This window comes from Bombina bombina, chromosome 1 (genome assembly GCF_027579735.1).
Source record: "Bombina bombina isolate aBomBom1 chromosome 1, aBomBom1.pri, whole genome shotgun sequence".
NCBI lineage: Eukaryota > Metazoa > Chordata > Amphibia > Anura > Bombinatoridae > Bombina > Bombina bombina.
In genome coordinates, this window is record NC_069499.1 from 1,431,773,338 (window position 1) to 1,431,789,593 (window position 16,256).

The window sequence follows — 16,256 nt, forward strand, 5'->3', positions numbered from 1 at the left end:
ACGGCAGCCTCCCGAAAGAATCACAGCTCATTCCACTAGGGCTGTGGCTTCCACATGGGCCTTCAAGAACGAGGCTTCTGTTGATCAGATATGTAGGGCAGCGACTTGGTCTTCACTGCACACTTTTACCAAATTTTACAAGTTTGATACTTTTGCTTCTTCTGAGGCTATTTTTGGGAGAAAGGTTTTGCAAGCCGTGGTGCCTTCCATTTAGGTGACCTGATTTGCTCCCTCCCTTCATCCGTGTCCTAAAGCTTTGGTATTGGTTCCCACAAGTAAGGATGACGCCGTGGACCGGACACACCTATGTTGGAGAAAACAGAATTTATGTTTACCTGATAAATTTCTTTCTCCAACGGTGTGTCCGGTCCACGGCCCGCCCTGGTTTTTTTAATCAGGTCTGATATTTTATTTTCTTTAACTACAGTCACCACGGTACCATATGGTTTCTCCTATGCAAATATTCCTCCTTAACGTCGGTCGAATGACTGGGGTAGGCGGAGCCTAGGAGGGATCATGTGACCAGCTTTGCTGGGCTCTTTGCCATTTCCTGTTGGGGAAGAGAATATCCCACAAGTAAGGATGACGCCGTGGACCGGACACACCGTTGGAGAAAGAAATTTATCAGGTAAACATAAATTCTGTTTTTTTGTACTTTAGTTAGTTTATTTAATTGTATTTATTTGTAGGTATTGTATTTAATTAGTTTATTGATAGTGTAGTGTTAGGTTTAATTGTAGGTAATTGTAGGTATTTTATTTAATTAATGTAATGATAGTGTAGTGTTAGGTTTAATTGTAACTTAGGTTAGGATTTATTTTACAGGTAATTTTGTAATTATTTTAAGTAGGTAGCTATTAAATAGTTCTTAACTATTTAATAGCTATTGTACCTGGTTAAAATAATTGCAAAGTTGCCTGTAAAATAAATATTAATCCTAAAATAGCTACAATATAATTATAATTTATATTGTAGCTATATTTGGGTTTATTTTACAGGTAAGTATTTAGCTTTAAATAGGAATACTTTAGTTAATAAGAGTTAATTTATTTAGTTAGATTTAAATTATATTTAACTTAGGGGGGGGTTAGGGTTAGACTTAGCTTTAGGGGTTAATAAATTTATTAGAGTAGGATTAGGGGTTAATACTTGAAGTTAGGTGTCGGCGATGTTAGGGAGGGCTGATTAGGGGTTAATACTATTTATTATAGGGTTATTGAGGCGGGAGTGAGGCGGATTAGGGGTTAATACATTTATTATAGTGGCGGTGAGGTCCGGTCGGCAGATTAGGGGTTAATAAATGTAGGTAGATGGAGGCGACGTTGGGGGCGGCAGATTAGGGGTTAATAAATATAATATAGGGGTCGGCGGTGTTAGGGGCAGCAGATTAGGGGTACATAGGGATAATGTAAGTGGCGGCGGTGTGCGGTCGGCAGATTATGGGTTAAAAAAATTTAATAGAGTGGCGGCGATGTGGGGGGGGCCTCGGTTTAGGGGTACATAGGTAGTTTATGGGTGTTAGTGTACTTTAGAGCACAGTCGTTAAGAGCTTTATGAACAGGCGTTAGCCCAGAAAGCTCTTAACTCCTGACTTTTTGCTGCGGCTGGAGTTTTTTCGTTAGATTTCTAATGCTCACTTCAGCCACGACTCTAAATACCGGCGTTAGAAAGATCCCATTGAAAAGATAGGATACGCAATTGACGTAAGGGTGATCTGCGGTATGGAAAAGTCGCGTCTGGAAAGTGAGCGTTAGACCCTTACCTACACGACTCTAAATACCAGCGGTAGCCCAAAACCAGCGTTAGGAGCCTCTAACGCTGGTTTTGACGGCTAACGCCAAACTCTAAATCTAGGCCTTAGTTTGCACACAACATCTGTTTGTGAGAATGGATGCAGAGCTGGTAGTGAAATGAAATTAAACCGGGAATTTCACAGATTTTCCTTGTTTGAGTAAGAACTTGATTGATCTGAAATTCATCCTAAACTATGTTTTTTAAATCATAGCAATGCTTTTTATGTTAATGGTAATTGTAATATTTTCCTGTTAGATAATGGACACAAATTTAAATGTGTAGATAATAATAACTCACCATGCCATGATAAGGATACGAGCTGTCAGAATCAATGCCCTTGTTGTCAATAACATATTGGAATGCTCTTGTCATAAAGCCACCACCGCAACCATGGTTTCCATATTTTGATGAGCAATCTACAAGGTTTTGTGGGCTAAGAGAGACTAGTTTCCCTGTTTTTAGTTGTAGCTGTCCTTCCAACGCACCTACAGCACTGAACGCCCAACAAGAACCGCACCCACCCTAGAAGAAACAAAGAGAACATTGAGACCATTACAGAAATGGGGAATGCATTTAAATGGATATTAAACAGTATGAGATGGTAATATAAAATGTTTTATTGTGTGTAGTTAAAGGGGTAACAACTTTTTTAATTTACTTATAAAATTTACTTCTTTCTCTTGGTATCTTTTGTTTTGAAGGAGCAGCAATGCACTAATGGGAACCCCCAAGGCAGAACATACTGTGATCTGCGATCTCATCGCAGAAACTGGAGCCTGCCTGCAGAAAAAGAACGGCCAGGTCCGTTAAGCATAGAATTTTCTTCAACAGGATTTTTTTTTTTCCTGGCCTGCAGTGCTTTCAAGTTGACAACCGGCAAATTTTTAGTGCAGTACTTTGCAATTATTGGCTAAAGGCTGCTCTGCTCCTGAAATTGATACAATTTAGATGCAATATTAATGTTACTTTTACCCGCCAGAACTCTGTGACTGTCTGCAACTGCGAGGTAAGTGTACTAGCTTTTCTATTACTGCAGCAGTTGTTTGAAACTCTGTGGTTGGTGTTGACTTGAGCAGTGAGTGCACTAATTCTGTATTATTATTGATTAGTGTGTTGATTGAATCGTATTTTCACTGAGTGGGCACTGGGGCAGGCAGACACGTAGTTAAAAATAATAATTTAATAATAATTTAAGCTGCAGTACCATTTTGTTGCAACTGAAGCCAGTTTTAGGGCTGCCAGTTAGGAGGGATCTGTCGGGGGAAATTGATTCGGGGGCCCCAGCATCCTCAAAACTGAGGGATCCCCCTCCGGACTTGTGAGCACAGCCCAAAGACAGGACAGGCTCCTAAACTTCCCAACAAATAAAGCAGATGAGGGAACTGAGCACTCTGTGTCCCTCCTACAGAGAGAGGAGGAGAGCAGGGAGTGTTAGAGGATTCGGAATACCATTTATTTTAAGCATACTCTGTCTGTACTGAGTGGACAGTCTGGGGCAGGCAGGCACGCATGTAGTTAATATAATAATATATGTTAAGAGGCTCAGGCTGGGGATGAAAGGGAGGCACTTCTCAGTGTCACATCTCACATGTACTGCGTGCTTTCAAAACAGGCTTCGGAACGGCAATAACAAATTCTGGTTTTCATTTCTGGCTTTTCAAGAATGTCATTTTGTAATATTGCCGTTCCGAGGTCTGTTTTGAAAGCATGCATGTACATGTGAGATGCAGGGGGGTATGCATGAAGAGACCATGGTGATATCTATGATATTGATATGCAGTGGGGGTATGCAATGCATGAAGAGAGAGACCAGGGTGATATGATATGCAGGGGGGGGGTATGAATGAAGAGACCATGGTGATGTGATATTATGCAGGGGGGTATGCATGAAGAGACCATGGTGATATATATTGATATGCAGGGGGGTATGCAATGCATGAAGAGAGAGACTAGGGTGATATGATATGCAGGGGGGGTATGCATGAAGAGACCATGGTGATATGACATTGATATACAGGGGGGGTATTTATGAAGAGACCATGGTGATATATATTGATATGCAGGGGGGGTATGCAATGCATGAAGAGAGAGACCAGGGTGATATGATGTGCAGGGGGGTATGCATGAAGAGACCATGGTGATATGATATTGATATGCAGGGGGGGTATGCATGAAGAGACCATGGTGATATTTATATGCAGGGGGGTATGCATGAAGAGACCATGGTGATATGATATTGATATGCAGGGGGGGGTATGCAATGCATGAAGAGAGAGACTAGGGTGATATGATATGCTGGGGGGGTATGCATGAAGAGACCATGGTGATATATATTGATCTGCAGGGGGGGTATGCAATGCATGAAGAGAGAGACTAGGGTGATATGATATGCAGGGTGGGTATGCATGAAGAGACCATGGTGATATATATTGATATGCAGGGGGGTATGCATGAAGAGACCATGGTGATATATATTGATATGCAGGGGGGTATGCATGAAGAGACCATGGTGATATATATTGATATGCAGGGGGGGTATGCAATGCATGAAGAGAGAGACCAGGGTGATATGATATGCAGGGAGGGTATGCATGAAGAGACCATGGTGATATGATATTGATATGAGGGGGGTATGCATGAAGAGACCATGGTGATATTCATATGCAGGGGGGGTATGCATGAAGAGACCATGGTGATATTTATATGCAGGGGGGTATGCAATGCATGAAGAGAGAGACTAGGGTGATATGATATGCAGGGGGGGTATGCATGAAGAGACCATGGTGATATATATTGATATGCAGGGGGGGTATCCATGAAGAGACCATGGTGATATATATTGATATGCGGGGGGGTATGCATGAAGAGACCATGGTGATATATATTGATATGCAGGGGGGGTATCCATGAAGAGACCATGGTGATATATATTGATATGCAGGGGGGTATGCAATGCATGAAGAGAGAGACTAGGGTGATATGATATGCAGGGGGGGTATTTATGAAGAGACCATGGTGATATATATTGATATGCAGGGGGGTATGCAATGCATGAAGAGAGAGACCAGGGTAATATGATATGCAGGGGTGGTATGCATGAAGAGACCATGGTGATATTGATATGCAGGGGGGTTATGCATGAAGAGACCATGGTGATATTGATATGCAGGGGGGTATGCATGAAGAGACCATGGTGATATTTATATGCAGGGGGGTATGCATGAAGAGACCATGGTGATATTTATATGCAGGGGGGTATGCATGAAGAGACCATGGTGATATTGATATGCAGGGGGGTATGCATGAAGAGACCATGGTGATATTTATATGCAGGGGGGGGTATGCATGAAGAGACCATGGTGATATTTATATGCAGGGGGGTATGCATGAAGAGACCATGGTGATATTGATATGCAGGGGGGTATGCATGAAGAGACCATGGTGATATTGATATGCAGGGGGGTTATGCATGAAGAGACCATGGTGATATTGATATGCAGGGGGGTATGCATGAAGAGACCATGGTGATATTGATATGCAGGGGGGTATGCATGAAGAGACCATGGTGATATTGATATGCAGGGGGGTATGCATGAAGAGACCATGGTGATATTGATATGCAGGGGGGGTATGCATGAAGAGACCATGGTGATATTGATATGCAGGGGGGTATGCATGAAGAGACCAGGGTGATATTGATATGCAGGGGGGTATGCATGAAGAGACCATGGTGATATTGATATGCAGGGGGGTATGCATGAAGAGACCATGGTGATATTGATATGCAGGGGGGTATGCATGAAGAGACCATGGTGATATTGATATGCAGGGGGTATGCATGAAGAGACCATGGTGATATTGATATGCAGGGGGGGTATGCATGACATGAAGAGACCATGGTGATATTGATATGCAGGGGGGGGGGGTATGCATGACATGAGAGACCATGGTGATATTGATATGCAGGGGGGGTATGCATGAAGAGACCATGGTGATATTGATATGCAGGGGGGTATGCATGAAGAGACCATGGTGATATTGATATGCAGGGGGGTATGCATGAAGAGACCATGGTGATATTGATATGCAGGGGGGTATGCATGAAGAGACCATGGTGATATTGATATGCAGGGGGGGTATGCATGACATGAAGAGACCATGGTGATATTGATATGCAGGGGGCGTATGCATGAAGAGACCATGGTGATATTGATATGCAGGGGGGGTATGCATGAAGAGACCAGGGTGATATTGATATGCAGGGGGGGTATGCATGAAGAGACCAGGGTGATATTGATATGCAGGGGGGGTATGCATGAAGAGACCATGGTGATATTGATATGCAGGGGGGTATGCATGAAGAGACCATGGTGATATTGATATGCAGGGGGGTATGCATGAAGAGACCATGGTGATATTGATATGCAGGGGGTATGCATGAAGAGACCATGGTGATATTGATATGCAGGGGGTATGCATGAAGAGACCATGGTGATATTGATATGCAGGGGGTATGCATGAAGAGACCATGGTGATATTGATATGCAGGGGGGTATGCATGAAGAGACCATGGTGATATTGATATGCAGGGGGGTATGCATGAAGAGACCATGGTGATATTGATATGCAGGGGGGTATGCATGAAGAGACCATGGTGATATTGATATGCAGGGGGGTATGCATGAAGAGACCATGGTGATATTGATATGCAGGGGGGTATGCATGAAGAGACCATGGTGATATTGATATGCAGGGGGGGTATGCATGACATGAAGAGACCATGGTGATATTGATATGCAGGGGGCGTATGCATGAAGAGACCATGGTGATATTGATATGCAGGGGGGGTATGCATGAAGAGACCATGGTGATATTGATATGCAGGGGGGGTATGCATGAAGAGACCAGGGTGATATTGATATGCAGGGGGGTATGCATGAAGAGACCATGGTGATATTGATATGCAGGGGGGTATGCATGAAGAGACCATGGTGATATTGATATGCAGGGGGGTATGCATGAAGAGACCATGGTGATATTGATATGCAGGGGGTATGCATGAAGAGACCATGGTGATATTGATATGCGGGGGGTATGCATGAAGAGACCATGGTGATATTGATATGCAGGGGGTATGCATGAAGAGACCATGGTGATATTGATATGCAGGGGGGTATGCATGAAGAGACCATGGTGATATTGATATGCAGGGGGTATGCATGAAGAGACCATGGTGATATTGATATGCAGGGGGTATGCATGAAGAGACCATGGTGATATTGATATGCAGGGGGTGTATGCATGACATGAAGAGACCATGGTGATATTGATATGCAGGGGGTGTATGCATGACATGAAGAGACCAGGGTGATATTGATATGCAGGGGGTATGCATGAAGAGACCATGGTGATATTGATATGCAGGGGGTATGCATGAAGAGACCATGGTGATATTGATATGCAGGGGGTGTATGCATGAAGAGACCATGGTGGTATTGATATGCAGGGGGGTATGCATGAAGAGACCATGGTGATATTGATATGCAGGGGGTATGCATGAAGAGACCATGGTGATATTGATATGCAGGGGGTGTATGCATGACATGAAGAGACCATGGTGATATTGATATGCAGGGGGTGTATGCATGACATGAAGAGACCAGGGTGATATTGATATGCAGGGGGTATGCATGAAGAGACCATGGTGATATTGATATGCAGGGGGTATGCATGAAGAGACCATGGTGATATTGATATGCAGGGGGGGTATGCATGACATGAAGAGGCCATGGTGATTCAGTTAAAGTCAACAACACTGCACTGCTGTGGTGAGCCATGAAGACATTTGTATGAATAATGCACCTTTGTATTACTACTTCTATGTTAGACTATGTCTGCAGCTAATTTGCAATGCAATTTTCAACTACTGCACTATATTATAAAACTTTAAATATTGCTTATTCTCCATTTAACTAACATGTTGCAATTGAACTGGTGCTTTAGTGTAACTGCCTAATTTAAAATTAATTTTAATTTAAAAATGACCTGCAGAAAAATTTTCACTAAAAAAATCTCATCGCAGAAAGTGAAAAAAGTTCTGCCTCTGGGCTGGGAACTAGCTGAACACATTGGATGAGCCAATGACCAGAGGAATATATGTGCAGCCACCAATCAGATAACTCCCAGTAGTGCATTGCTCTTCCTGAGCCTACCTATATATGTTTTTCAATAAAAGATACCAAGAGAATTAAACTTGTTTGAATTTGTATGCTCTGTTTTAATCATGAAAGTTTCATTTTTACTTTACTGTCTCTTTACAGAAAAATTGCAATATAATTGCATTATTTATTTTGTCCCCTGTCCCTGTAATTTAAAACTGTTGATTTGCTAAATTCCACTTAGTTTCTATAAGGTAATGGGCGCTGACATGTTTGAATTTAAAGGGACAGCGTACTATAGCTTTCTTCTTAATGTGTTTTCAATTACTTGTTATACCAGATACAAAGTTTAAATGTATGGGGATTTCTCCTTTAAATTTTTTTGGTATATAAAATATCTGTTATTGCTAAATTAAACCACAGCCCAATTAATTTGGCTGAGCTTGTTTTTAGCGCAGACCTAGTTAATTTATCTGTCTAATTATTTATGCAAAGTATTCCTTATCTTATTTATCACTTTTTACTCAAACGCCAATACTTGGAGAGAACAATGGAAAATTAATATTTTATTATGTCACAGCCCCCCACTGGGAGCATTATTTTATATAAACCTTCCTTTAGCCAAACTGCTTGGGACCGGCTGTGTGTGTGTGTGTGTGTGTGTGTGTATATATATATGTGTGTGTGTGTGTGTGTGTGTGTATGTATGTATGTATGTATGTGTGTGTATATATATATATATATATATATATATATATATATATATATATATATACATATAAAATTATGTTTGTATGCGCATGTATATACACACACATATATATATATATATCCCAAAAAATTTGCACACATATTAAAAGCATAGGACACTCTAAAAATTGACAGTGGTGTTGAGATTCTCTGGTTAACCTGTTTACAATCCACTTGTAATACTGTATTGTGCTCTATTCTTAGAGCTGGTACTGGTACAAGATAATGCACCCTACGCAACCAATTGCACTCAACTTCTAATCTAGGCATTTATGAAGACTTACATTTAGTTTTTCAGTTTAGTGTTGGCATTTCCTTACCTGGTATTTTACTTCAGTGACACAACCTTTTTCCCTCCAATCTAAAGAGTCTGGCACATTGTTTTTGTAGCTAGTACTGTTCCACTGATTGCCAAACCTTTTACGTTCACTGAGCGGAGGTACTTGTAAGCCGGTTAACTTAGACATCACTTCTTCACTAGTCTAGTTAAAAGATGACAGAGAAAGAATGGAAAGTTTACAGTATGTACACAGCATCATTCTTTTAAACGGACACAAGCAAATACCCAATGTATAATTAGTTTACCTGGTAACTAAAGGGCAAATAATGCACAGGGAGATGTTCCCATTTTAAGGGCTAGATTACAAGTGGAGCATAAATCAGTGCTCCCACTAACACGTTAACTTCGCCAGAAGTAAGCTTTTTGCGTGTGTCGATAATGCACATATTACAAGTTGAAAGTAAAAAGTTTGTGCACAAACGCTAACCCGACGTGCATAAAAAGGGGAATTTAGAATATTGCAACCTCTTTAACGTATACCCCTATAGACTTCAATGGAGAGTAAAATGTGGATCTCTCAGGATCTCATAAGGCACTGTAGGGATCCCAGAAGCTCTGTTTGTACTAAAATGCAAGCTTGTGCTGTCTGTGCCACTGGAAGATGTTTACTTGCAGGGTTTGTCTCTCAGCTCCACCTTCTCTGGATGCTAGCCAATCAGGGAAGTGCTCTCTGACTACATATTAGGCAGCTTATGCCTTTTCTTTTGCATTAGAGTCTTGGCTGTTCCTGCTTCCTGTTTGTTGCTGGATTTCCTTCCTTTGACCTTGCCTAAGTTGGATATCCTTTAAATGTTGGGTTTTTCTGACCTTGTCTCTGCATTTAGTAGAGTTTCTACTATTGCTTGGACTTTCCTGTTGCAGTTTCCTATCTCCATTACCTTATTGCCTGCTGTGCCTATGTGTTTATCCTGTCTCCAGCGCTGACTTTGTCTTCTGCTGCTAGCAGCCTTTATTCAGCACCTTGGTATCCCTTTGTTTAGGCCAAAAGCGAGCACTCTCTTCTTTTGCTTGGCTCAGAAGTGACACTCACCTTTTCTTAGCCCTGAAGCGGGCAGTCACCTTTGCTTAGTCCAGAAGTGGGCACTACTGTCCTTGCTTATTTATACCTGTTTCCCAGTATAAACTATTTCAGGACATTACTTACTATTTGCCTATGTAACTGTCTCCAAATAAACAGGACTATTGTATATATTTGACCTCCAGATTATTGCTATGTAATCCGGCTAAACCTGCCATTGGGCTTCATCCTGTTAAAGAGGCCAGAATCATGACACTCTCAAATGTGATCATGTTTAACCAAGTGCGCTAACCTGACATGAAATATTAATATTTCACATTCCAATGTTCTTCACATAGCAGAAAATGCTCTATTTATTCTTAAATATATATATATATTATATATATACATATATATATATACAGTATGTATATATATATATATATATATATATATATATATATATATATGTGTGTGTGTGTGTGTCTGATGGTTTTTTTTTGTTTTTTTTAAATATATATCTATACCTCCACAGAAAATGTTGTCAGAGTGACATTTTGAAGTAGCGGGGTAGGGGCAGTTTAATATTTTCTCTAATATTCTATCATATTCAGCTATCCATAGCACAAATTAATTGCATAATTTAACATAAATGTAGTTAAAGTGAAGGCCAATTTTCATCAATGAGTGCCCGGTTTTTAAAAATACTTTTAAAAACAGGGGCACTTTCATTGATGAAAATTAACATTGCACTGGATTTGAAGAAATACTTACCTTTTAGTCCTGCAAAACCGTATCGCCGATCTCAGCCTCAGTTCCTCTGTACTGATGTCAGAAATGACGAAAACCGGCTTCCTCCAATCATGGCTTGCACCATAGAGCATCCAGCTCGGATGCCTGGCTGTGATTGGAGGAAGCCAGTTTCATCATTGCTGTGGTCTACAGCAGGAAGAAGGAGGGGGATCGTCGATCCGGTTTTGCAGGACTAAAAGGTAAGTATTTCTTCAAATCCAGTGCAATGTTAATTTTCATCAATGAAAGTGCCCCTGTTTTTAAAAGTATTTTTAAAAACCGGGCACTCATTGATGAAAATTGACCTTCACTTTAATGATAATTTGTGCGATAAAAATTTAACATTTTTAATACTGATTAATTTTAGCTTAATATTGGCTAAAATTTTAGCCGGGTGGTCAAGAAAGTCAGTGGGGTCGTGCACTAGGGATAACACTGTGATTATATATAGGTATACATATATATATATATATATATATATATATATAAATATCTATTTAAATTACTTAGAACATATTCCCCTGTGTGAAGAAGAGTGGAATGTGAAAACATTTACAGTAAATACACAGTTAAACACTATATTACATATGAATATTGCATAAATATGATTTTGCTTGTTTTCAGCTACTTAACTGCAAAGGACCCATAATGCATGTATACATATGAATTTATGTGTATATATGTCTGTAAATACATATATACACACATATAAACATATATATATTTAGACGTGTATGTATGTATTGCTATCTTAAAGCCCTTTGCTTGCCTTTTTTTTCTAACACCTGATACCTCATATGTTTGATCTCTTAGTAACGTATGCATTTTTTAAAATAATTTTTATTAGATAGTGTTATTGTGAGTGTAACTGTACTCTACAATGTATTTTCTTTCATGTAATTGGCAAGTCTGTGAGCTAGTGATGTATGGGATATACAATCCTACCAGGAGGGGCAAAGTTTCCCAAACCTCAAAATGCCTATAAATACACCCCTCACCACACCCACAATTCAGTTTTACAAACTTTGCCTCCTATGGAGGTGGTGAAGTAAGTTTGTGCTAAGATTTCTACATTGATATGCGCTTCTCAGCATTTTGAAGCCCGATTCCTCTCAGAGTAGAGCGAATGTCAGAGGGACGTGAAGGCAGTATCACTTATTGAATATGATGATTTCCCTAATAGGGGTCTATTTCATAGGTTCTCTGTTATCGGTCGTAGAGATTCATCTCCTACCTCCCTTTTCAGATCGACGATATACTCTCATATACCATTACCTCTACTGATAACTGTTTCAGTACTGGTTTGGCTATCTGCTATATGTGGATGGGTGTCTTTCAGTAAGTATGTTTTTATTACTTAAGACATCTCAGCTATGTTTTGGCACTTTATGCATTAATATAAAGTTCTAAATATATGTATTGTACTTATATTTGCCATGAGCCAGGTTCATGTATTTCCTTTTTGCAGACTGTCAGTTTCATATTTGGGGAAAATAAACATAATAAACAAATTGACTGCTTTTTTCTTTTCAAATTGGGGGCAAAGTTAGGCCTGCGGGGGCGCCAAATGCCAAACTTTATTGTGTCATTCTTGGCGCGGGAATTTTTTGGCGTGACAGTACGTCCGTTGACAGAAGTTCGTCATTTCCGGGGTCGTAGTTGACGCCAAGTTCCTTGCACAAGGTTGCGTGGCTAGTGACGCGAGTGTGTCATTTCCGGATGTTCTTAGCGCCAAAAAAATTCAGTTACGTTGTGCGTCTTACTTGCCGCCAAATATTTTCATTATTTTAACACCCCATTTCCATTTGCCTCTTGCATTTTTCTATGTCAGAGGGCTATGCTATTTAAATTTATTTCCCATTCCTGAAACTGTCATATAAGGAAATTGATAATTTTGCTTAATAAGTTGTTTTCTCCTGTTAAGTGTGGTCAGTCCACGGGTCATCATTACTTCTGGGATATTATCTCCTCCCCTACAGGAAGTGCAAGAGGATTCACCCAGCAGAGCTGCCATATAGCTCCTCCCCTCTACGTCACCTCCAGTCATTCTCTTGCACCCAACGAATAGATAGGATGTGTGAGAGGACTGTGGTGATTTAATTAGTTTATTACCTTCAATCAAAAGTTTGTTATTTTATAATAGCACCGGAGTGTGTTATTCATTCTCTGGTAGAATTTGAAGAAGAATCTACCTCAGTTTTTTCTATGATTTTAGCCGGAGTAGTTAAGATCATATTGCTGTTTCTCGGCCATCTGAGGAGAGGTAAACTTCAGATCAGGGGACAGCGGGCAGATTAATCTGCAAAGAGGTATGTAGCAGTTTGTTATTTTCTGACATGGAATTGATGAGAAAATCCTGCCATACCGTTATAATGTAAACTCAGCCTTAAATGCAGTAGATGTAGCTGGTATCAGGCTGTCAAGTATGTATATTTTACACTTCAGTATTCTGGGGAATGGTACTTCACTGGATTTATACTGTATGCATAGACTTAACCTATTTTGCAGGGACTTGCAATAGGTTTTTAATAACAATTAATTTATTGAGGTTAAACGTTTTTTTGCTGGCATGTAAAAACGTTTATTTCTCTGAGGTACTGGGTGAAAAAATATTTTGGGCACTATTTTTTCCACTTGGCAATAGTTTTGTTTAATTTAAAGCAGTTCACTGATCTCTCTCACTGTTATGTGTGAGGGGGAGGGGCCTTTTTTGAGGGAGGTAATCATCACAGCAGAGCTGTGAAGAGTGTAGTTGACTGTGATAAAAAACGTTTATTTGTGTATTTTTTCTGCTGCCAGGGTTAGTTAGCCTTTGCTAATGGGAACAATCCTTTGCTAAAATTGTATATTTCTTACAAAGTTTTGATGCTATAACTTAATTATTTCCAACTGTCATAATTTTTCTGTGCTTCTTATAGGCACAGTTCGTTTTCATATTATTGTAAATTACTTGAAAAAGCATTTCCAAGTTGCTAGTTAATTGCTAGTGTGTTAAACATGTCTGATTCAGAGGAAGATACATGTACTATATGTGCTAATGCCAAAGTGGAGCCCAATAGAAATTTATGTACTAACTGTATTGATGCTACTTTAAATAAAAGTCAATCTGTACAAATTGAACATATTTCACCAGACAACGAGGGGAGAGTTATTCCGACTAACTCGCCTCACGTGTCAGTACCTGCATCTCCCGCTCGGGAGGTGCGTGATATTGTAGCGCCGAGTACATCTGGACGGCCATTTCAAATCACATTACAGGATATGGCTACTGTTATGACTGAAGTTTTGGCTAAATTACCAGAACTTAGAGGCAAGCGTGATCACTCTGGGGTGAGAACAGAGTGCGCTGATAATATTAGGGCCATGTCAGACACTGCGTCACAGGCGGCAGAACATGAGGACGGAGAACTTCATTCTGTGGGTGACGGTTCTGATCCAAACAGATTGGATTCAGATATTTCAAATTTTAAATTTAAGCTGGAAAACCTCCGTGTATTACTAGGGGAGGTGTTAGCGGCTCTGAATGATTGTAACACAGTTGCAATACCAGAGAAAATGTGTAGGTTGGATAAATATTTTGCGGTACCGGCGAGTACTGATGTTTTTCCTATACCTAAGAGACTTACTGAAATTGTTACTAAGGAGTGGGATAGGCCCGGTGTGCCGTTCTCACCTCCTCCGATATTTAGAAAAATGTTTCCAATAGACGCCACCACACGGGACTTATGGCAAACGGTCCCTAAGGTGGAGGGAGCAGTTTCTACTTTAGCTAAGCGTACCACTATCCCGGTGGAGGATAGCTGTGCCTTTTCAGATCCAATGGATAAAAAGTTAGAGGGTTACCTTAAGAAAATGTTTGTTCAACAAGGTTTTATATTGCAACCTCTTGCATGTATTGCGCCTGTCACGGCTGCAGCAGCATTTTGGTTTGAGTCTCTGGAAGAGACACTTGAATCATCTACACTAGATGAGATTACACTCAAACTTAGAACCCTTAAGTTAGCTAACTCATTTATTTCAGATGCCGTAGTACATTTAACTAAACTTACGGCTAAGAATTCCGGATTTGCCATTCAGGCACGCAGAGCGCTGTGGCTAAAATCCTGGTCAGCTGATGTTACTTCTAAATCTAAATTGCTTAATATACCTTTCAAAGGGCAGACCTTATTCGGGCCCGGTTTGAAGGAGATTATCGCTGACATTACAGGAGGTAAAGGCCATGCCCTGCCTCAGGACAAAGCCAAACCTAGGGCTAGACAGTCTAATTTTCGTTCCTTTCGTAATTTTAAAACAGGAACAGCATCAACTTCCTCTGCACCAAAACAGGAAGGAGCTGTTGCTCGCTACAGACAAGGCTGGAAGCCTAACCAGTCCTGGAACAAGGGCAAGCAGGCCAGGAAACCTGCTGCTGCCCCTAAGACAGAATGAATCGAGGGCCCCCGATCCGGGACCGGATCTAGTAGGGGGCAGACTTTCTCTCTTCGCCCAGGCTTGGGCAAGAGATGTTCAGGATCCCTGGGCGTTAGAGATCATATCTCAGGGATACCTCCTGGACTTCAAATCCTCTCCCCCAAGAGGGAGATTTCATCTGTCAAGGTTGTCAACAAACCAAATAAAGAAAGAAGCGTTCCTACGCTGCGTACAAGATCTTTTATTAATGGGAGTGATCCATCCAGTTCCGCGGTCGGAACAAGGACAAGGGTTTTACTCAAATCTGTTTGTAGTTCCCAAAAAAGAGGGAACTTTCAGGCCAATCTTGGATTTAAAGATCCTAAACAAATTCCTAAGAGTTCCATCGTTCAAGATGGAAACGATTCGAACAATTTTGCCCATGATCCAAGAGGGTCAGTACATGACCACAGTGGATTTAAAGGATGCTTACCTTCACATACCGATTCACAGAAATCATTACCGGTATCTAAGGTTTGCCTTTCTAGACAGGCATTACCAGTTTGTAGCTCTTCCATTCGGATTGGCTACAGCTCCAAGAATCTTCACAAAGGTTCTGGGTACTCTTCTGGCGGTACTAAGACCGCGAGGAATTTCGGTAGCTCCGTACCTAGACGACATTCTGATACAAGCTTCAAGCTTTCAAACTGCCAAGTCTCATACAGAGTTAGTACTGGCATTTCTAAGGTCGCATGGATGGAAGGTGAACGAAAAGAAGAGTTCTCTCTTTCCACTCACAAGAGTTCCCTTCTTGGGGACTCTGATAGATTCTGTAGAAATGAAGATTTACCTGACAGAAGACAGGTTAACAAAGCTTCAAAATGCATGCCGGGTCCTTCATTCCATTCAACACCCGTCAGTAGCTCAATGCATGGAGGTGATCGGCTTAATGGTAGCGGCAATGGACATAGTACCTTTTGCACGCCTACATCTCAGACCGCTGCAATTGTGCATGCTAAGTCAGTGGAATGGGGAT

At 40.8% G+C, this 16,256-nt stretch overlaps 1 protein-coding gene across 1 annotated transcript in view; it reads right to left on the reverse strand.

Annotated features, from left to right (window-relative positions):
* Positions 1-16,256, reverse strand: part of CTSS (cathepsin S) — a 149,170-nt gene that overhangs the window by 58,265 nt on the left and 74,649 nt on the right. The window contains exons 4-5 of the mRNA XM_053705485.1: positions 9,023-9,184; positions 2,092-2,316 (exon numbers count right to left, since the gene is read on the reverse strand). Coding sequence (XP_053561460.1) covers positions 2,092-2,316; positions 9,023-9,184 — 387 coding nt within the window. The remainder of the gene's footprint in view (positions 1-2,091; positions 2,317-9,022; positions 9,185-16,256) is intronic.